At 42.3% G+C, this 14904-nt stretch overlaps 1 protein-coding gene across 1 annotated transcript in view; it reads right to left on the bottom strand.

The window, feature by feature from the left end:
• Window positions 1-5239: 5239 nt before the first annotated feature.
• Window positions 5240-14904, bottom strand: part of LOC126528623 (XK-related protein 6-like) — a 28963-nt gene continuing 19298 nt past the window's right edge. Inside the window, exons 6-7 of the mRNA XM_050176466.3 lie at window positions 9246-9349; window positions 5240-5432 (exon numbers count right to left, since the gene is read on the bottom strand). Coding sequence (XP_050032423.2) covers window positions 5274-5432; window positions 9246-9349 — 263 coding nt within the window. The 3' untranslated portion in view covers window positions 5240-5273. The remainder of the gene's footprint in view (window positions 5433-9245; window positions 9350-14904) is intronic.

Below are 14904 nucleotides of genomic sequence, written 5' to 3'. Positions count from 1 at the left end.
TAAGAGGTAACTGAACAGCATATTGAGAGTGTTTTTGTTACGTGCACTCGTAATTTACAGTGAACGGGCTTTTCATATCGCGTATGCATAAATGTCAAGCTACGTCATATGGCACGCATTTGTCGCCAATTGAATTCAGTTTTAGAATGGAACATGACAGTTGTGGACAGACAGGAAACTGCGTGTGTCCTGTGCACACAGCCTCCAACATTGGCTAGTTGGCGAAAATTTGCCAACTAGCCCAACAACATGTCATAGGGATATATCTGCCTGTACAGGTTCTACACCGCCGTAGGGAGGCCAAAAATAGTGAATTATACGCGCCATAGACTGGAGGCGTCATGAAACGACTGAGGAATGAAACACAAACGTATCGCAAGTCAGCGAAGTGAAAGAGCTGCCGAACCACAGGGGAAGCGCTACAGAAATTGAGGTATTATGAGAGCCCAGTGGTCTGCACACTAATGAGGAGCCAGGTGCACTACATTAGCAGAAGAGGGAGAGAAGGACATGGATAAATGTTTTATAGAGCAAGCTCGCGTAATCGCGCATTTATGTGTTGTGACCACGGCGCTGAAATATAAGCCTAACAGCAGACTACTCTGAGAACTCTTTAGCTCTAATAAGGGTAGCATAGACCTACTGCAGCAATGGCTTATGGTGCACATAAATAGCATCAATCTGGATCTAAAAAAACAGCGTCAGAGAAAGTCCGCTGCAGAAAGAGAGCTCCAGAATCTTGAAAATGAAACATTTCCTTACTGATATTTTATCCATTTTGCAATTGCGTTCATTCTTCGTTCATTCTTCGTTCATTCTTTGTTAGCCCATCTTTACAAAATATTTCGGCACATTACGATAGTTGCGTAAACATGGGGTAGCATCTTATGATTTTTCGCAGAAGGACATTGTTGCTCCCAATCTTGCTCATTGCTCCCAATCTCATTGCTCCCAATCTTGCCACGTTAACACACCCCAGGTGGTAGAAATTTTCCGGGGCCCTCCACTGTGGCGTGCCTCATGATCAGGTCATGATTTTCACGCGTGAAACCCCCTTATTTAAGTATTTTTCAATGTCACCCTTGTACCCTCCTTATGCAACATAATTGCATAGGTATGATACACGCATCTTGGAATGCTAAAATGTTCTTCAGCTTACCTCGATGAATATGGGCAAGCAGCAATGTTGCTCGACACTCTTGACTTCATGATTTAATTATTATGTCAAATGTGTGCGCGGAGGAAGGGCTCCCTTCGGGCAAAGCCACGAACAATCTTATGCAAAGAAAGGATGCTGTGCAAGAAACGAGTATACTAGAAAAATTAGGATGTTTTCGCCTCCTTATTGTGTCGAAATGGAAATTCTGATGACGCATGACCTCCAGTTCATGACTAGACTCGTAATATAGTTTTGATAGCGGTCCTATGTATCAAACAGGTCGTACGAAACTGAGCCTATGGGCTCTATTAAAAAAGTTCATAATGTACGTTCAGCGTATAGAGGAATGTCGTGAAGATCATTCCAAAGAGCATTGTTCCGAGAGTGGCAGTTGCAGCTAACAGAATTACAGATACACAGTGACAGACATTACTTGCATGAGAAATCAATACATATTCAGCTAATTCACAAAAGTTACTTCATAATTAATTTTTTTACGAATTGTAGCCGGTAATTTACAAGGTATATGCACTTAGAATGAATTTCCAGAATTACACCAGTGATGAGACACGTGCCATCAAACTGGCCGCAAAATTGCACTGTTGTTCCAGATACTTCTTTTTAACAAAACGCAATGTTATGCATTGAAGCACAAAAGTAACTGGAATTCCCATGCATTTGACGTCCTATTTAAGAAAAAGTCATGAAACCGGTGTCATCCTGGAAATTATTTCAAAGTGAATATGTTTTTCAAACTCACTGGGTACGATTTTTAAACTGCAATATGTGCCGCAATGTTATAAGTGAACTAGAACATTTGTAAGAATCAGTATAATATCTTTCAATTTCTTGTGCTAGCAATGTCCACCATATAGTAATCCAGCTCAAGAACCACAGTTGTTGAATCTGGCACAGGCAACATAAAAAATTTGTAACGCTACAAAATGACCACTCTCTACTATCCATATTTGTTGGTTAAATGCCGCGTGCCAAAAGGTTATCTACTTTTGAAACATTGCAATTGCAATAAATGATGCCATGAAAACATATCATATTTTCTTATAGCGCAAGCTTGACACGGACAACAAAAGGCACATCTGACACACACGGCGCTACTTTCAACAACAGATTTATTTCTCGTTCTCGTCGCTATATATACACCCTCGATCCGTCATACAGCAGGTGTAACATTTTTGGAAAAATAAACAAAAAAATATAAACTGGGAACAACACGTAGGCAGTTTCTTGACTCACATATTCACAGACATGTACACGTTCAACGCGAACAAAGATAATTCAGCTCTTTTGAAGATAATGAAGTGGAAGGTTTACTGACGCATGCGTCGCCGAATTTTGATATGTGTCGGGCTTCTATTATCAAGCGCGTCATTTCACACCTGCTTCTACTCATGATGACTGTTTCTTTAAATCTTAGCTTGCACTTGCATCTCTGGCAATGGATGGCAAGAAAGCCGTCAGCGGCAACGTTGTTAACTTTGTTACTGTGTTCTCGTAGCCTGTAATTTTGCATCTTCCTGTTTGACCGATGTAGGATTGTCCAAACGCGAGAGGAGTACGGTATCCTACACCGGCTAAGCAATTAACGAATTTGTTTTTATGTTCTTTTTCGCAAACGCTACATGGCATTCTTTCTGGCCTTGTGTTTTTACAGAGGCTGACCAATTTGTTAGGTGCCGAAAACACAACGTTGATGCCGCTCCTTCCAGCAATCTTCTTTATTTTATGGGAGAACCCGTGTATGTATGGGATGACGGCAACGTTGTGTTGTAAAAGTTGATCATGTCCTAAAACGTTGATCAGAACCTGGTGGATCATGATAAGGGGATATCGACCAATAATGGTCAATAAAGCTCGGATCGAGTCCGATAAGGTTGACAACAACCGATAAGGCTGACAGGGCTCGCATCTAGACCGATAAAGTTGATAACCACCGATATGGGTTGAAAAATGTTTATACTTGTCGGATGAAGTTTCATCATATTAATAATGACACCTTGCTGCAGGGCGATGAAGAAATGGCACAATGCTTACGCATGCATGGGCAACTCCCAGATGAGTTTCTCTGAATTTTTCTGTTAGGACACGAAGATATAGTAAATATATAAAACAGTTTTGTTAATTTAGAGTCCATGTTCGCCGACGCGGACATTAGCGTGTATTTTACAATACAGGGCCAGAAGAGATTATCGAAAACATTCAACTTGAACTTGAAGCCTGGTTTACGTGGTATTTAGGGAGGCGACTCATAGCCGCCGTAGCCACGGTATATTTAGACCGGCCAGCCATGTTGCAGCGGGATCCCAGGAGGAGCAGATACTGCGGCAGTTCAGGTCGAGTGCCCTTGCGTGTTTTACACGCCGGGCAGCCACCATTGACCTTTAGCGCAACCACGTGACGTGACGTCACGACAGCAGGAGGGAAAGCTAGGCCCCAACACAATATGCAACGCATTCTTGGCTTAACCAAGCTAAGCCTGGCCATTTTTTATTCGTTTGTTTGCATTGAATAATACTACTCTTCCTGACACTATTTTGTCCACACCAATGAGTAGAAAACGCCTGCGAACTACACTTCAAATGCTATGCGATTGCGCAGCAATGTAGGATGACGAATAGGCAGAAGGAACGGAAATGTTGCTACCTTTATGTGTTATAGGCAATCAAAAGAGATGTGCGCGGGAGCAACTTGGCAAGCACACACACACACGCATAATATATATATATGTATATATATATATATATATAGAGAGAGAGAGAGAGAGAGAAAGTAACTTGATTTTTCAATGGGCCGAGCGTATTTAAAAAGATAAGATGCAGAACTTCGCGATTATGGTTGGTTGATTTACCGAACAGTTTCCGCCCGTGGACCGCCTTTTTCTAAAGAAATATGTATAAATATATATGTAAAGAGACCGACAGCGAGACTTAGGAGAGCGCAATAGGGGGAAACGTCGGGAGATCAATAATACTCGGCTGCCCTAATTGTGGGGAATGGGAAACGGGGAGAGGAATTAGGAAGGAAGCAAGCGGGGGGAGGGGGGTAGTTAGTGTGCGCCCATCGGCAATGGAATGTTCACTCGTGTGTACAGTCACAAGTGCTCGTCTAGTCCACTTGCTTTGACGACACGCTTTAGCGTTTGGTGACCTTGTGCTGCTACCACTTTTCGGACGAGGTCCCTGGGACTTCGCTTTTCGAGAAAATTATGTCATTTAATCGGCTGAGACTAACCACTCAGAGCAGATCGTTGAGAGTCGTGAATTATTTCCGAGTAATCTCGTAAGGTCGAGGAAGGTTCAGGAAAATCTTTCATACCATTGAGAGAAGCAAACATGACAGAAGGTAACTATGTACACGTATAGGGACATAATACTGCACGCAGCGCCTTAACGCCTGTGCTCTACTCACGAGCAAGATACTTTTCAGCGCAGACTCCATAGAAAGGTTACGAAGTGTAATTTTCGACCCCTTATTTTTGGTTGTGTTGAAATCGTTCTAGGCAATAATCAAGTATGTACTGTCTTATCCAGATACTACCACCTTCTGCGACGTCAGTGGTATCTGGGGCAATACTTCGAGCTAGCCTAGCCACGAACGCTACGCTTTTACTTCCTGTTTTTATCACGAGCCGGTAAAATATCTGATGCGGCATGTCGTTGGTGTGTGCTACTAATATGAGTTTCCCGAATACTTTATTAAGTGCCTACTGGAACGAGATCGAAGATTTAAGTCCACCATTCCTTCTAGATTTTATACAGGCGTTGAGTTAAAAGACCTAGACGTTCCTGATTCATGATTTATTGAAAGTTTTACCAGTGGTGAATGCTTCTCTTTAGAATATAAAAGTAGCCTTTGCAGAGGTATACAAGCTCCTGAATACATACACCACGTGTGCGTCAACTATAAATGTGTGGAATACGATTGCCCCAAACCGCACACATATTTTCGCTTATATACTAATTGTCAAATCTAATGTCTTGTGAGAGCAAGTCCCTCTGGTAAGCCTGAAAAATTAATGTGCAATGCGTGCAAGCAACAAATACACAAACACACGAGCACAAATTCACAAATAAAAATTATATTATAGGCTACTTCATTATACAACACACATGACTCTAGTGGACGTTCTCGATTTTGTGTTGCCGCCGTCTGGAACGTCTTCTTGACAGAGCCTTGGACTGACCTGGGTGCTTTCCTCGCTTAAGCTATGATACTTGTGGTTTGCGATATCAACGCTTTCGAGGAGGTTTTCGCCCTGCAGTAAAGAGAATATTTTTTTTTGTCAAATGCAGTACTTCGCTTCCGCGCGCAGTCCTTGGTATAACGTGCGCCATTTTGCACCCTTTCGAGTGCGTCGCTGTGCACGTGCACAATTGCACCAAGAAACAACCATTGCACTCTACCATGCCCAATACATGACAAGGGATGTGTTGATGGCATTTTTTTAAGTTGATGATAGTGTATTCATGATACAGCTCTGAGCAGATTCTGAGTTTGGAACATACTTGGGCAAGTGGTAAATAATGGTGGCACCTTTGCCTCACTGGCTAAATGCCAGTAACGTTTAAGAGGATGCTTATTATAGAAGCTCTTCACTAAATGCATGGGAACAATAAAATAATATTCATAGGCGTGCATACAATGCGTCGGATCTGATAAGGTATGTTGCATTTAAAATCCAAAAGTTTAAATGTACAAAGTGTACGAAGTGTAGCGAAGGAAATGTGGATTTAGACCATATATTTGTTTACAAATTGTAGATAGTAGCAAAACTTAAATAGAACAATGCGATGCATCACGCTTGCAGCTACATAACTAATCAGAAATCCAAACTTACATTCTGACAATATGATATCTCAACAAGCTGCACCTATTCAGAAATTTAAGGCGAGCAAGTTCAATGTATTACACACCGCTGTGAAATAGAACAATATCTACAGGCTAATCTGGCAAAAGCCTCGGTGACGTTGGATGAACTCTACGTAACCACTAAACTAATACGTATCATATCTGTCCCATATCAATGTTCTAAAAACAGTGCACAAATCTGCGGTATCTGTTTTAGTACATACCCAGCCAACAGTGTTGTTGCGTGCCTTGTCCAATGCGACATTTGCTGTTAATTTCGCTCACGTATAAGGAAACCAGATTACATCCACAAGGAATGCAAAGTAAGTATATTCGCCCTGTGTGGGTTATTCTACACATCTCCATTTTATTTTGATTGTTTCCTCTTTCTATTCCCCTTTCCACCACCCCCGTTGTAGGGTAGCAAACCGGATGCTCGTCTGGTTGTCCTCCCTGCCTTTCCTGTCCTTTCTCTCTCTCTCTCTCCATTTTATGTGTCCATTTCGCTGCGAAATGCGAAGAATGGACGTGCCGTTCATTTATTTACTGAGGTCACACCAAAAAATGGCGTATTGACAAGTTTTTTGCAGCACAATTTGTCGAGGACAAAGACATGCTTATCAAAGAAACAATAGCTTTCTGACACATACCTCACTATACGCTTACAGATGTGATCGATACAAATAAAAGTTTTTTTATTTAGTTTTATGGTCGTAATGAGATGATTATTCTTTTTCTGTTGGAAATAATCGAGGAGGGCGTGATCTTTCTTCCAGGCGGTAATGCGGCGAGCAGCATCGAAAGGAAAGCAATAGTTGCAGGCAGCTCACTGCTGCGACGTGCTATGTTTCAGGCTGCAATACCACATATCTTGCGTATTTAGCCCCGTTTGTTTCTTACGCCTCAAGTGTCGCCTGTGCGGTAAGTGAGATAACGTGCAGCATACGAAGGCAGCTTTGCTTGGTTGATGACATGAGATATGCACATTGTAAAGTGAGATTGCTACATTGCGTTTGGGTACAGTAGAAGAAAAGGGCAAACGGCCAAGGTTTAGTTGGCTATAATAAGTATATCCCCATAGTGGCCAAACAACAGTGTCCTCCAAGTTCAGCAGAAGAATGGCTCAGGGGCAGGTAACGTTTATTCAAGCAGTGAAGTGTCAGCAAAGAGGAAGAAAACTGATAAAACCCATAAGGAGCACAGTGACAAAGGAGCATGTGCGGTGTACTATGGACCACGTCGTACCATGTGCAATGCACGATCACCACGTACCAACACGCCTAACAGGAGGCTCATAAACAGCTATTCTTGGTACCGTTATACCCTTGGCGATATACAAGGAGCTATGGTTTTCTTCATTACAGATAGTTTTCTTTTCAAACTGCATAGAAATGCATGCTGCGTTCATATGAATTGCCTGAAAATGCCGACAGTACTCGCATGGTGAATTCCAATGTCTTTCAGGTAGATAATAATAATAACTAACCCCTCAACTGATTTAATTGAAGTATGTTGCATTTGAGAGAGAAAGTTTACTTTAGTGACTGTAAGAAGCGTAATCTTGATTTGGGGCTTGAATTTTTTGACAATAATTGCCTGAAATTGGTAAGTGTGAAAAAAATAAAAGCAGTAATTTTACAAATCTGTGACTCTGCACAAAAATCTGTAACCTGCATTCGTTATAGCATACAAGGCAGATAAATTTGTTATAGTAAGTTGGAGTTTATGTAGATTCGTTAAAATATTTACGTGGGATTACAAATAACATACTGACAAATTAGAGAAAGCATGGAAAAGGCGGCACATAGCAATTTAAGGCGACGAGCAAAAAGAGAACAAGGCAGAAGCCAGAGCCCATCGCCCCTTTTCCGGCTTTCACTTTGTTCTAATCTTGTTCATACTGATGAATTAGCAATATATATTTCACAGGGCTGTATATTATACAACTTTTGTCCGTTTGAATGCTCTGCTTGAAATGTTTTGCAGAACTTTTAGACCTTTTTCGTTGCAGAGTTGCAAACTTGATAGCTTCATTTCTCGAAGTTTAGCTATATTCAACAATGTTTATTAAAATCTGCCACAATTAAAAATACCCGTGTTGGTGTGACTGGATTATAACTTTCTCTTTTATGTGTTACAAATCTCATGAAATTCGGTGTAATCATTGCCGAGGAACTTGATTTAGTTCCCGAACTAAAGCTTCCTCCTAAATTTTGCAAAATGCAAATGTCAAAAAGTCAGATTATTAGTAATTTAGCGCACCTTTTTAATAGTAGCGCGGGTGTTGCAATTTTTGAGGAAGGTAAACATTTAATTGAGAGGTAGATATAAAAGCACCATACAACGTTATCTTACACAAGCAAATAATATTTCAAACTAAAGAAAACTAAGCAGATGCATATAAGGCCTAAAGTATGCATCCATTGAAACAGATAAGATCAAGTGCAGTACGCAGTAGGTACGAAAGTTGAAGCGTACATTTTTCTGCGCTAAACAAACGATTTACGACTTGAATCTGGTTTTGTGACTAAAGTGCAGAACGTCTTATAATTTAGAGTTCACAAGAAGGTTTTCGATGTCAACTTTTTTTGCTAGAAAGTAAATATATGTCGCGATTACTTCTTGCTGGCAGCTTATGGTTCCTTCCTTTTTTGTCAGAGTCGAAGGGTGGCTGCCGAAAACAATCCATGTTCAGAGAAAACTCAGAAATTGATAATGACCACTTGACAGGGGAACCTTGTCTGTTTTACGTTTCATTTCTTTTAGATGTTCCTCTTCATTATTCTATTTCAGACTAAACCTTTCAATTACATCTCGCGGTGGAGATTCAGCAGTCGGGTTGTGAAAACAAAAAGGGACCTCGGATTTTCTAACACGGTTTCGACTTTCATTACTTTGCTTTGCCTAAAACAGCAGTTTTGATGCACCCAGACGGCTCGCTAATGACTGTGTGTTTAGACGCAGAAATTTATGGTGGGTGCTTATTTCTCCGAGAATATGGTGGTCTCTACGCAATAAACATAGCCAATGTCCCCTGAGGAAAATTTTCGAAGGTAGTTCGTTGGCTAGACGCGTCGATAAAAAGTCACCAAGACTTAAATAGTAGAAGGTTGTTAAGGTGACTAAAACTCATTAAATTTAGCGACATTCTTGCTAGGTAACCAAGACTGCCTTCCATACTGTGAAAGGGGATTGAACACTTAAGTACAGGCTGGCTTACCTGCGATGGTGCTGCTACTTCCTTCTGGGAAACTCTGTAGGGGAACAGGAATACTGTGCAGACCGGATTGTACCGCCGGTTGTACAAGCCCATGGCGATCAGCCCTGCCACCGTGGAAAGAAGCGTCGTAATAAATACGGATTCATCGATACTGCAGGAAACCAAACTTCAGCGCCTTCAGGGTGGCTATGTGCAAGCACATCGCTCCCAGACCCTACGCTCTATCCATACAAATACTGTTCTTTCGACATTTATATCAAGCGCATATTTTCCGATATTTGAGGCGGAACATCAAACCATAAAACAAAACGCAAAAAGGAAGAAAATAAATATACTGAGAGGTATTCCTACATTCACGGCACCTAATGTCTTATTGATAATGAACGTCATAGGTTGCTTGCGACGAGAAAAAATTTGTGTCGCAGAACGTATGAATTTGTCTACTGGCGGGAGTGAGCCAACGGGATATTTCAGTTGCCTGCTCACCACGGCCAGTTACAGTTAGGTCATTATAGTATAAGTACCGCTTCTGAATTTAAAACACAATCGCTTTCTTTTTTTAGCGGTAATAGAGAAACCTTTGAAACAGTTCCCACTCTATCTGAGTATAGGTTCTTGCCATTTCATGGACTAATGACAGCGTCCCCGTAGTTCATAATCATAGAGTCCTCCTTATAACATTTTAGTCATTTCCCTTCCATACGTGATTATAGGCTTCTTGCATAATGCAGGCAATGTTGTGTTAAAATTGGAATTCCCCCGTCATAGGCAAGGGTAGACGTGCGGGTGAGTGCAGGACGCACTTAGGAAAGTTAGTTGGCGTCCAAAAGGACTTCTTCTTGGGCAAGTTGGCGCTTACATTTCTTAGGTATACTTTGTGGCGCAAAATACACTTCTTGAAAAGGGACAGAAGACAGGAAGACATTGAAGCGCCAAACTACCACCTGTTTAATGACAGCCTGAAAGAAAAACGTATAGAAGAAAACACAACTTCCGCTCATGCGCAGATAGCCAAGGTGTGACAGAACAACATGGTCATGATAACATACATTGGCTAAAGCACATTTCTGCGGAATATAATACGATAGATGTATCGCCGACACACCTACACAAAAAGTTGACACAAAAACTGGCCTCGCGGGTTCTGCCACAGGCCGCGAAGACAGGTCGCCATAGTTTTGCAGGAGTATTTTTAAAGGGGAAGCTTTAAGAGCCCCGCTGCGCAGAAAATACGGCTTTGACACTGCGTTAACCGTGAGCAAAAAAAAAAAAGTACCAATCACAGCTTTGCGCGAGCCGTATTTCTACCAATCAAAACGTAGCGCGGGACGCTCGGTTACTTGCAGCGCCACCAGATGGCGCTCGCTTCCGTGCATCCATAACAGAAAAAGGAGGAAAGCAAGAACAAGAGCTCGCCATGCAATAGGCTACATAAACATGCAGGGCGGCAGAAGAAAGGAAAAGTGGGCAGAGATTGAGGAGCAGTTACATAGAGAACAAATAGGGGTGTATGCGGTTACAGAAACGCACCTTAGAGACTCAGAAGAGCCGCCAGTTGTTGAGAATTATGTATGGGAAGGGTGCAACAGAACTAAGTCGGAAAGAAAGGGAGGGGGAGTCGGAATGCTCATCCATCAGGGAGCCAAATGGAAAAGAGTAAATTCACAATGTCAAGAGCATCTTTGGTTATCAGGTACAATGAGTGGGAAAGAAACTTGGCTTAGAGTTACGTATTTGTGGACCGGAATAAATTGCACAGAGAAGAATAAAGAGTTAGTGGAATGCATAAGCGCTGATATTAGGGGTTTCGGGAATGGTGCTGAGATAGTCGTATTAGGTGACATGAATGCCCACATACAGGATTTAGATGGCTATACCGACAATAACGGGAAGTCAATGCTAGACCTTTGCGAGCAACATAACCTCGTGATCGTGAATACAGGGCCTAAGTGTGAAGGACAGATCACGTGGGAAGTGGGAAACCGGCAATCGACCATTGATTACTGTCTGATGACAGAAGGAATTCATGATAAGTTGAGAGAAATGGTCATCGATGAGGAAGGGTTTAGCAGCATAGGGAGTGACCATAAACGCATCATTTTGAGAATGGGATATGTAGTTGGGAAAGAGAGCAACGAAAGCAAAATGGCCAGTCCAAATTTGAACGCTGAACAAATAGCAAATATAGTCACTAGAGTGGAGGAAGAAATTGGCAAGTCGCCAAGTAAGGGGTGGGAATATGGTGAGCTTCTAAGTGTAGTAACGACAGAAATACGGAAAGAGAAACAACATGTTCATTAGAAAGGAAAAAAGAAACCGAAAAGCTGGTGGAACAAGGAGATACGAGAAGCCATCGCCGAACGACAGAAAGCATCTCGAGAGCAAAGGCAGGCAAAGAAGGCGCAGTTGCCACAGGATGAAGTAACCAGTAAATGGGAAATATACCGGGAGAAAAAGTCTATGGTTCAAATACTGGTGCAAGCAAAATTAAAAGGTGAAAGTGAACGTTGGTTGTCAGAAATACGTGAGAAAAAGAAGGCCGCACCTAGAATATTTTGGAATCACATAAAATTATTAGGCAGGAAGGCAACAACAATATAACAACATATCCTAGACGAAGATGAAAACAGACTGGAAGGAGAAGCAGAAATAAATTACATCCAAAAAGTAACAGCCGAATCTTTCCAAGGCAAGGACAAGGTTGTATTTGAAGAAAAAAAGAGCATGAAAGAGACCCAAAGGGGAAAGGACCTAGTGCTTACAAATTTAAACTGGAAGAAAGCGGAAGAGAAAATTCCTAAGCGCACAGCCACAGGGCTAGACAAGGTTCCCGTTAGGATGATAAATGAACTGGGACCAAAAAGTAAGGAAGCTCTCGTGAAAGCAGTTGAAAAAACTTTAAAAGATAGACGAATACCAGACAGTTGGCGACAAAGTAGAATGAATTTAATTTATAAAGGTAAGGGGGAGAAAGACAGAATTCACTCATATAGACCGTTGGCCATTACATCGGTAATATACAGGCTAGCAATGCAGGCAATCAAATTAAAGCTTCAAGCATGGGCAGAAAATAATGGCATTTTGGGAGAGCTTCAGAATGCCTTTAGAATAGGTAGGCGTTTGGATGATAACTTGTTTGTTCTTACACAGTGTATTGAAATGTCAAAAGCAGAAAGCAGACCGTTGTATGTGGCCTTTTTGGACATTACAGGAGCATACGACAACGTAGACCGCAGCATTTTGTGGGATATTCTGGAAGGGGAAGGCTTAGGTAACGATTGTATACAGCTTTTGAGAGAGATTTACCTAGAAAATACTGTTTGCGTTGAATGGGAAGGGATGAGGAGCGCGGAGAAAGTTCATATCAACAAGGGACTGAGGCAGGGGTGCCCTTTATCCCCGCTGCTGTTTATGTTGTACATGGTGAGGATGGAGAGGGCGCTAGAAGGAAGTAATATCGGGTTTAATCTCTCATACAAACAGGCACGTACAGTAATAGAGCAGCAACTCCCAGGTTTATTTTATGCGGACGACATTGTGTTGCTCGCAAACAAGCAAAGTGATTTGCAACGTCTGGCTAATATCTGTGGACAGGAAGGCAACAATTTAGGTTTGAAATTTAGTGTTAGAAAATCAGGTGTTATTGTATTCAATGAAAACAGTGAACAGACAGTGGCGATACAGGGCCAAGAAATGCCTCGGGTAACATAATATAAATGCCTTGGTATATGGATAAACGAAGGCAACGGATATATGGAAACACAGGAAAAAACCATAACAGTCAAGGGGAAGAGAAATGCAGCCATAATGAAGCACAGAACGCTATGGGGATACAATAGGTACGAGGTCATCCGAGGTAGGTGGAAAGGGGTAATGGTTCCAGGACTTACTTTTGGAAATGCGGTTGTTTGCTTTAAATCAGGGGTGCAATCAGGACTCGACGGGAACCAAAGGTCAGTGGGTCGCCTCGCATTGGGCGCGCACGGGAAGACTACAAATGAAGCTGTGCAAGGGGATATGGGCTGGACTAGTTTTGAAGTGAGGGAAGCTCGCAGTACAATTGAGTATGAAGAACGGCTGAGGAATATGGAGGAAAGTGAATGGGCTGGGAGAGTGTTCAGGTGTCTGTACAGGCAAAACATTGATTCACAGTGGAGGAAAAGAACTAGGAAGCTTACCAGCAAGTATGTGGCCTGTGGGGTGGGCAACACAGCAACAAAGGTCAAGCGGAAAGTCAGAGAGGCTGAATTAATCTCATGGGTGGCGGCAATGGAAAAGAAACCTGCCATGAGTAACTACTTAAGGGGAAAAAACGAAATTGGGAAAGAAACCATTTATGATAACTCAAAGGGAAGCTCATTACTTTTCGAAGCGAGATCGGGATGCCTTAGAACACGCACCTATAAAGCGAGATATAAGAAGGAAGAAGAAGCATGTGCTTGCTGCGGTAAAGCTAGGGAAACGACGGAGCATATTTTATTAGAATTTGAAGACGTCTATCCAGCGGTCGATTTAGGCACTGGCCTCCTTGAAGCCCTTGGGTTCAGTGGGAGCAGTGGTAAAGCAAACAGGTCCGCAATAGACATCAGTAAGAGGCGATTGGAGGATTGGTGGAAGAAAAGTAGGGAAACGACAAAAGACGGGGACGTACAAAAGCACAGTTCGCAATAGGGTATCAGAAAATTTGGACGTGGTAGTTCATAGTGGGGTTTTTTTGTTTTTTTCATTGGTTAACCTAGGTAGGATATTAAGCAGCATAGTAGCAAGAGCTTGGTGGCGCAAGCCACCGCCCCGTTCCAAAGGGGACGCTCAGAACATCCATCCATCCATCCATCCATCCAAGGCAGCGGCGGCGGAGTCCATGTGAGGCGTGATGTAAGAGAAAGAATAAAAAAGAGAAAGCTCGCCTTCGTGCATGGCGTTCGCCGCCAGCGCTTCCCAGCAGAGATTGCGGTTGCATATCCTGCAGTTGCCGGGAAGCGCGAGAAGCAGTCAGAGACCCTTGAATGCTATCGCGTGCTACTCTTAAAGGCTAAGCTTAAAGGCTAAGCGTCCTACAAATTTTCAGAGACCGAATGAATCGAATAGTGGCAGAAGTGAACCGAATCCAGTGGGGAATAATTTTTATTTCATGATTGATGGAGCGGAGTTGATTCTGAATCATTTGAAAGAGATTCTTATTCACGAATAGCGACTATTCGATTGAAAGGCTAAACCAAACAGCACAATATCCTGTGATTTATTCGAGAGTTTCGGATATTCCTACACTTCTACTAATGGACTGTCAAACCTACTCGCACATCCTCCTCCTCCGACCAACAGGAGAAGCTCCAACACCCTCTCCATTGGTCTTCACTCCATCGGCGCTCTTACGAAGAGCACACTTGCCCTCCTCTCCACAACGCCGAGGTGACGGAAGAGTTTTGTATTTCCCTTGAACGTTACAACATGTCTCGTCAACAAGCTTGCCGCTCGACGATCGTCACGATTGTCACAATCACTCTAGATTTGTCTAAGCATCCTGATTATCAAATCAGAAGTGAAGATGGGCAAAAAGCTTCACAGAGCTCGACCTGACCAATATCCCATGAAGTTGATGTTGGACGTTCTGCTCGAACTTGTTTCGTGAATTCGAGGTTGGTTCCTAATGTCAAGTGTA

Source organism: Dermacentor andersoni, chromosome 9 (assembly GCF_023375885.2).
Source record: "Dermacentor andersoni chromosome 9, qqDerAnde1_hic_scaffold, whole genome shotgun sequence".
NCBI classification, from domain to species: Eukaryota; Metazoa; Arthropoda; class Arachnida; order Ixodida; family Ixodidae; genus Dermacentor; species Dermacentor andersoni.
This window is presented reverse-complemented; position numbering and strand designations above follow the sequence as displayed.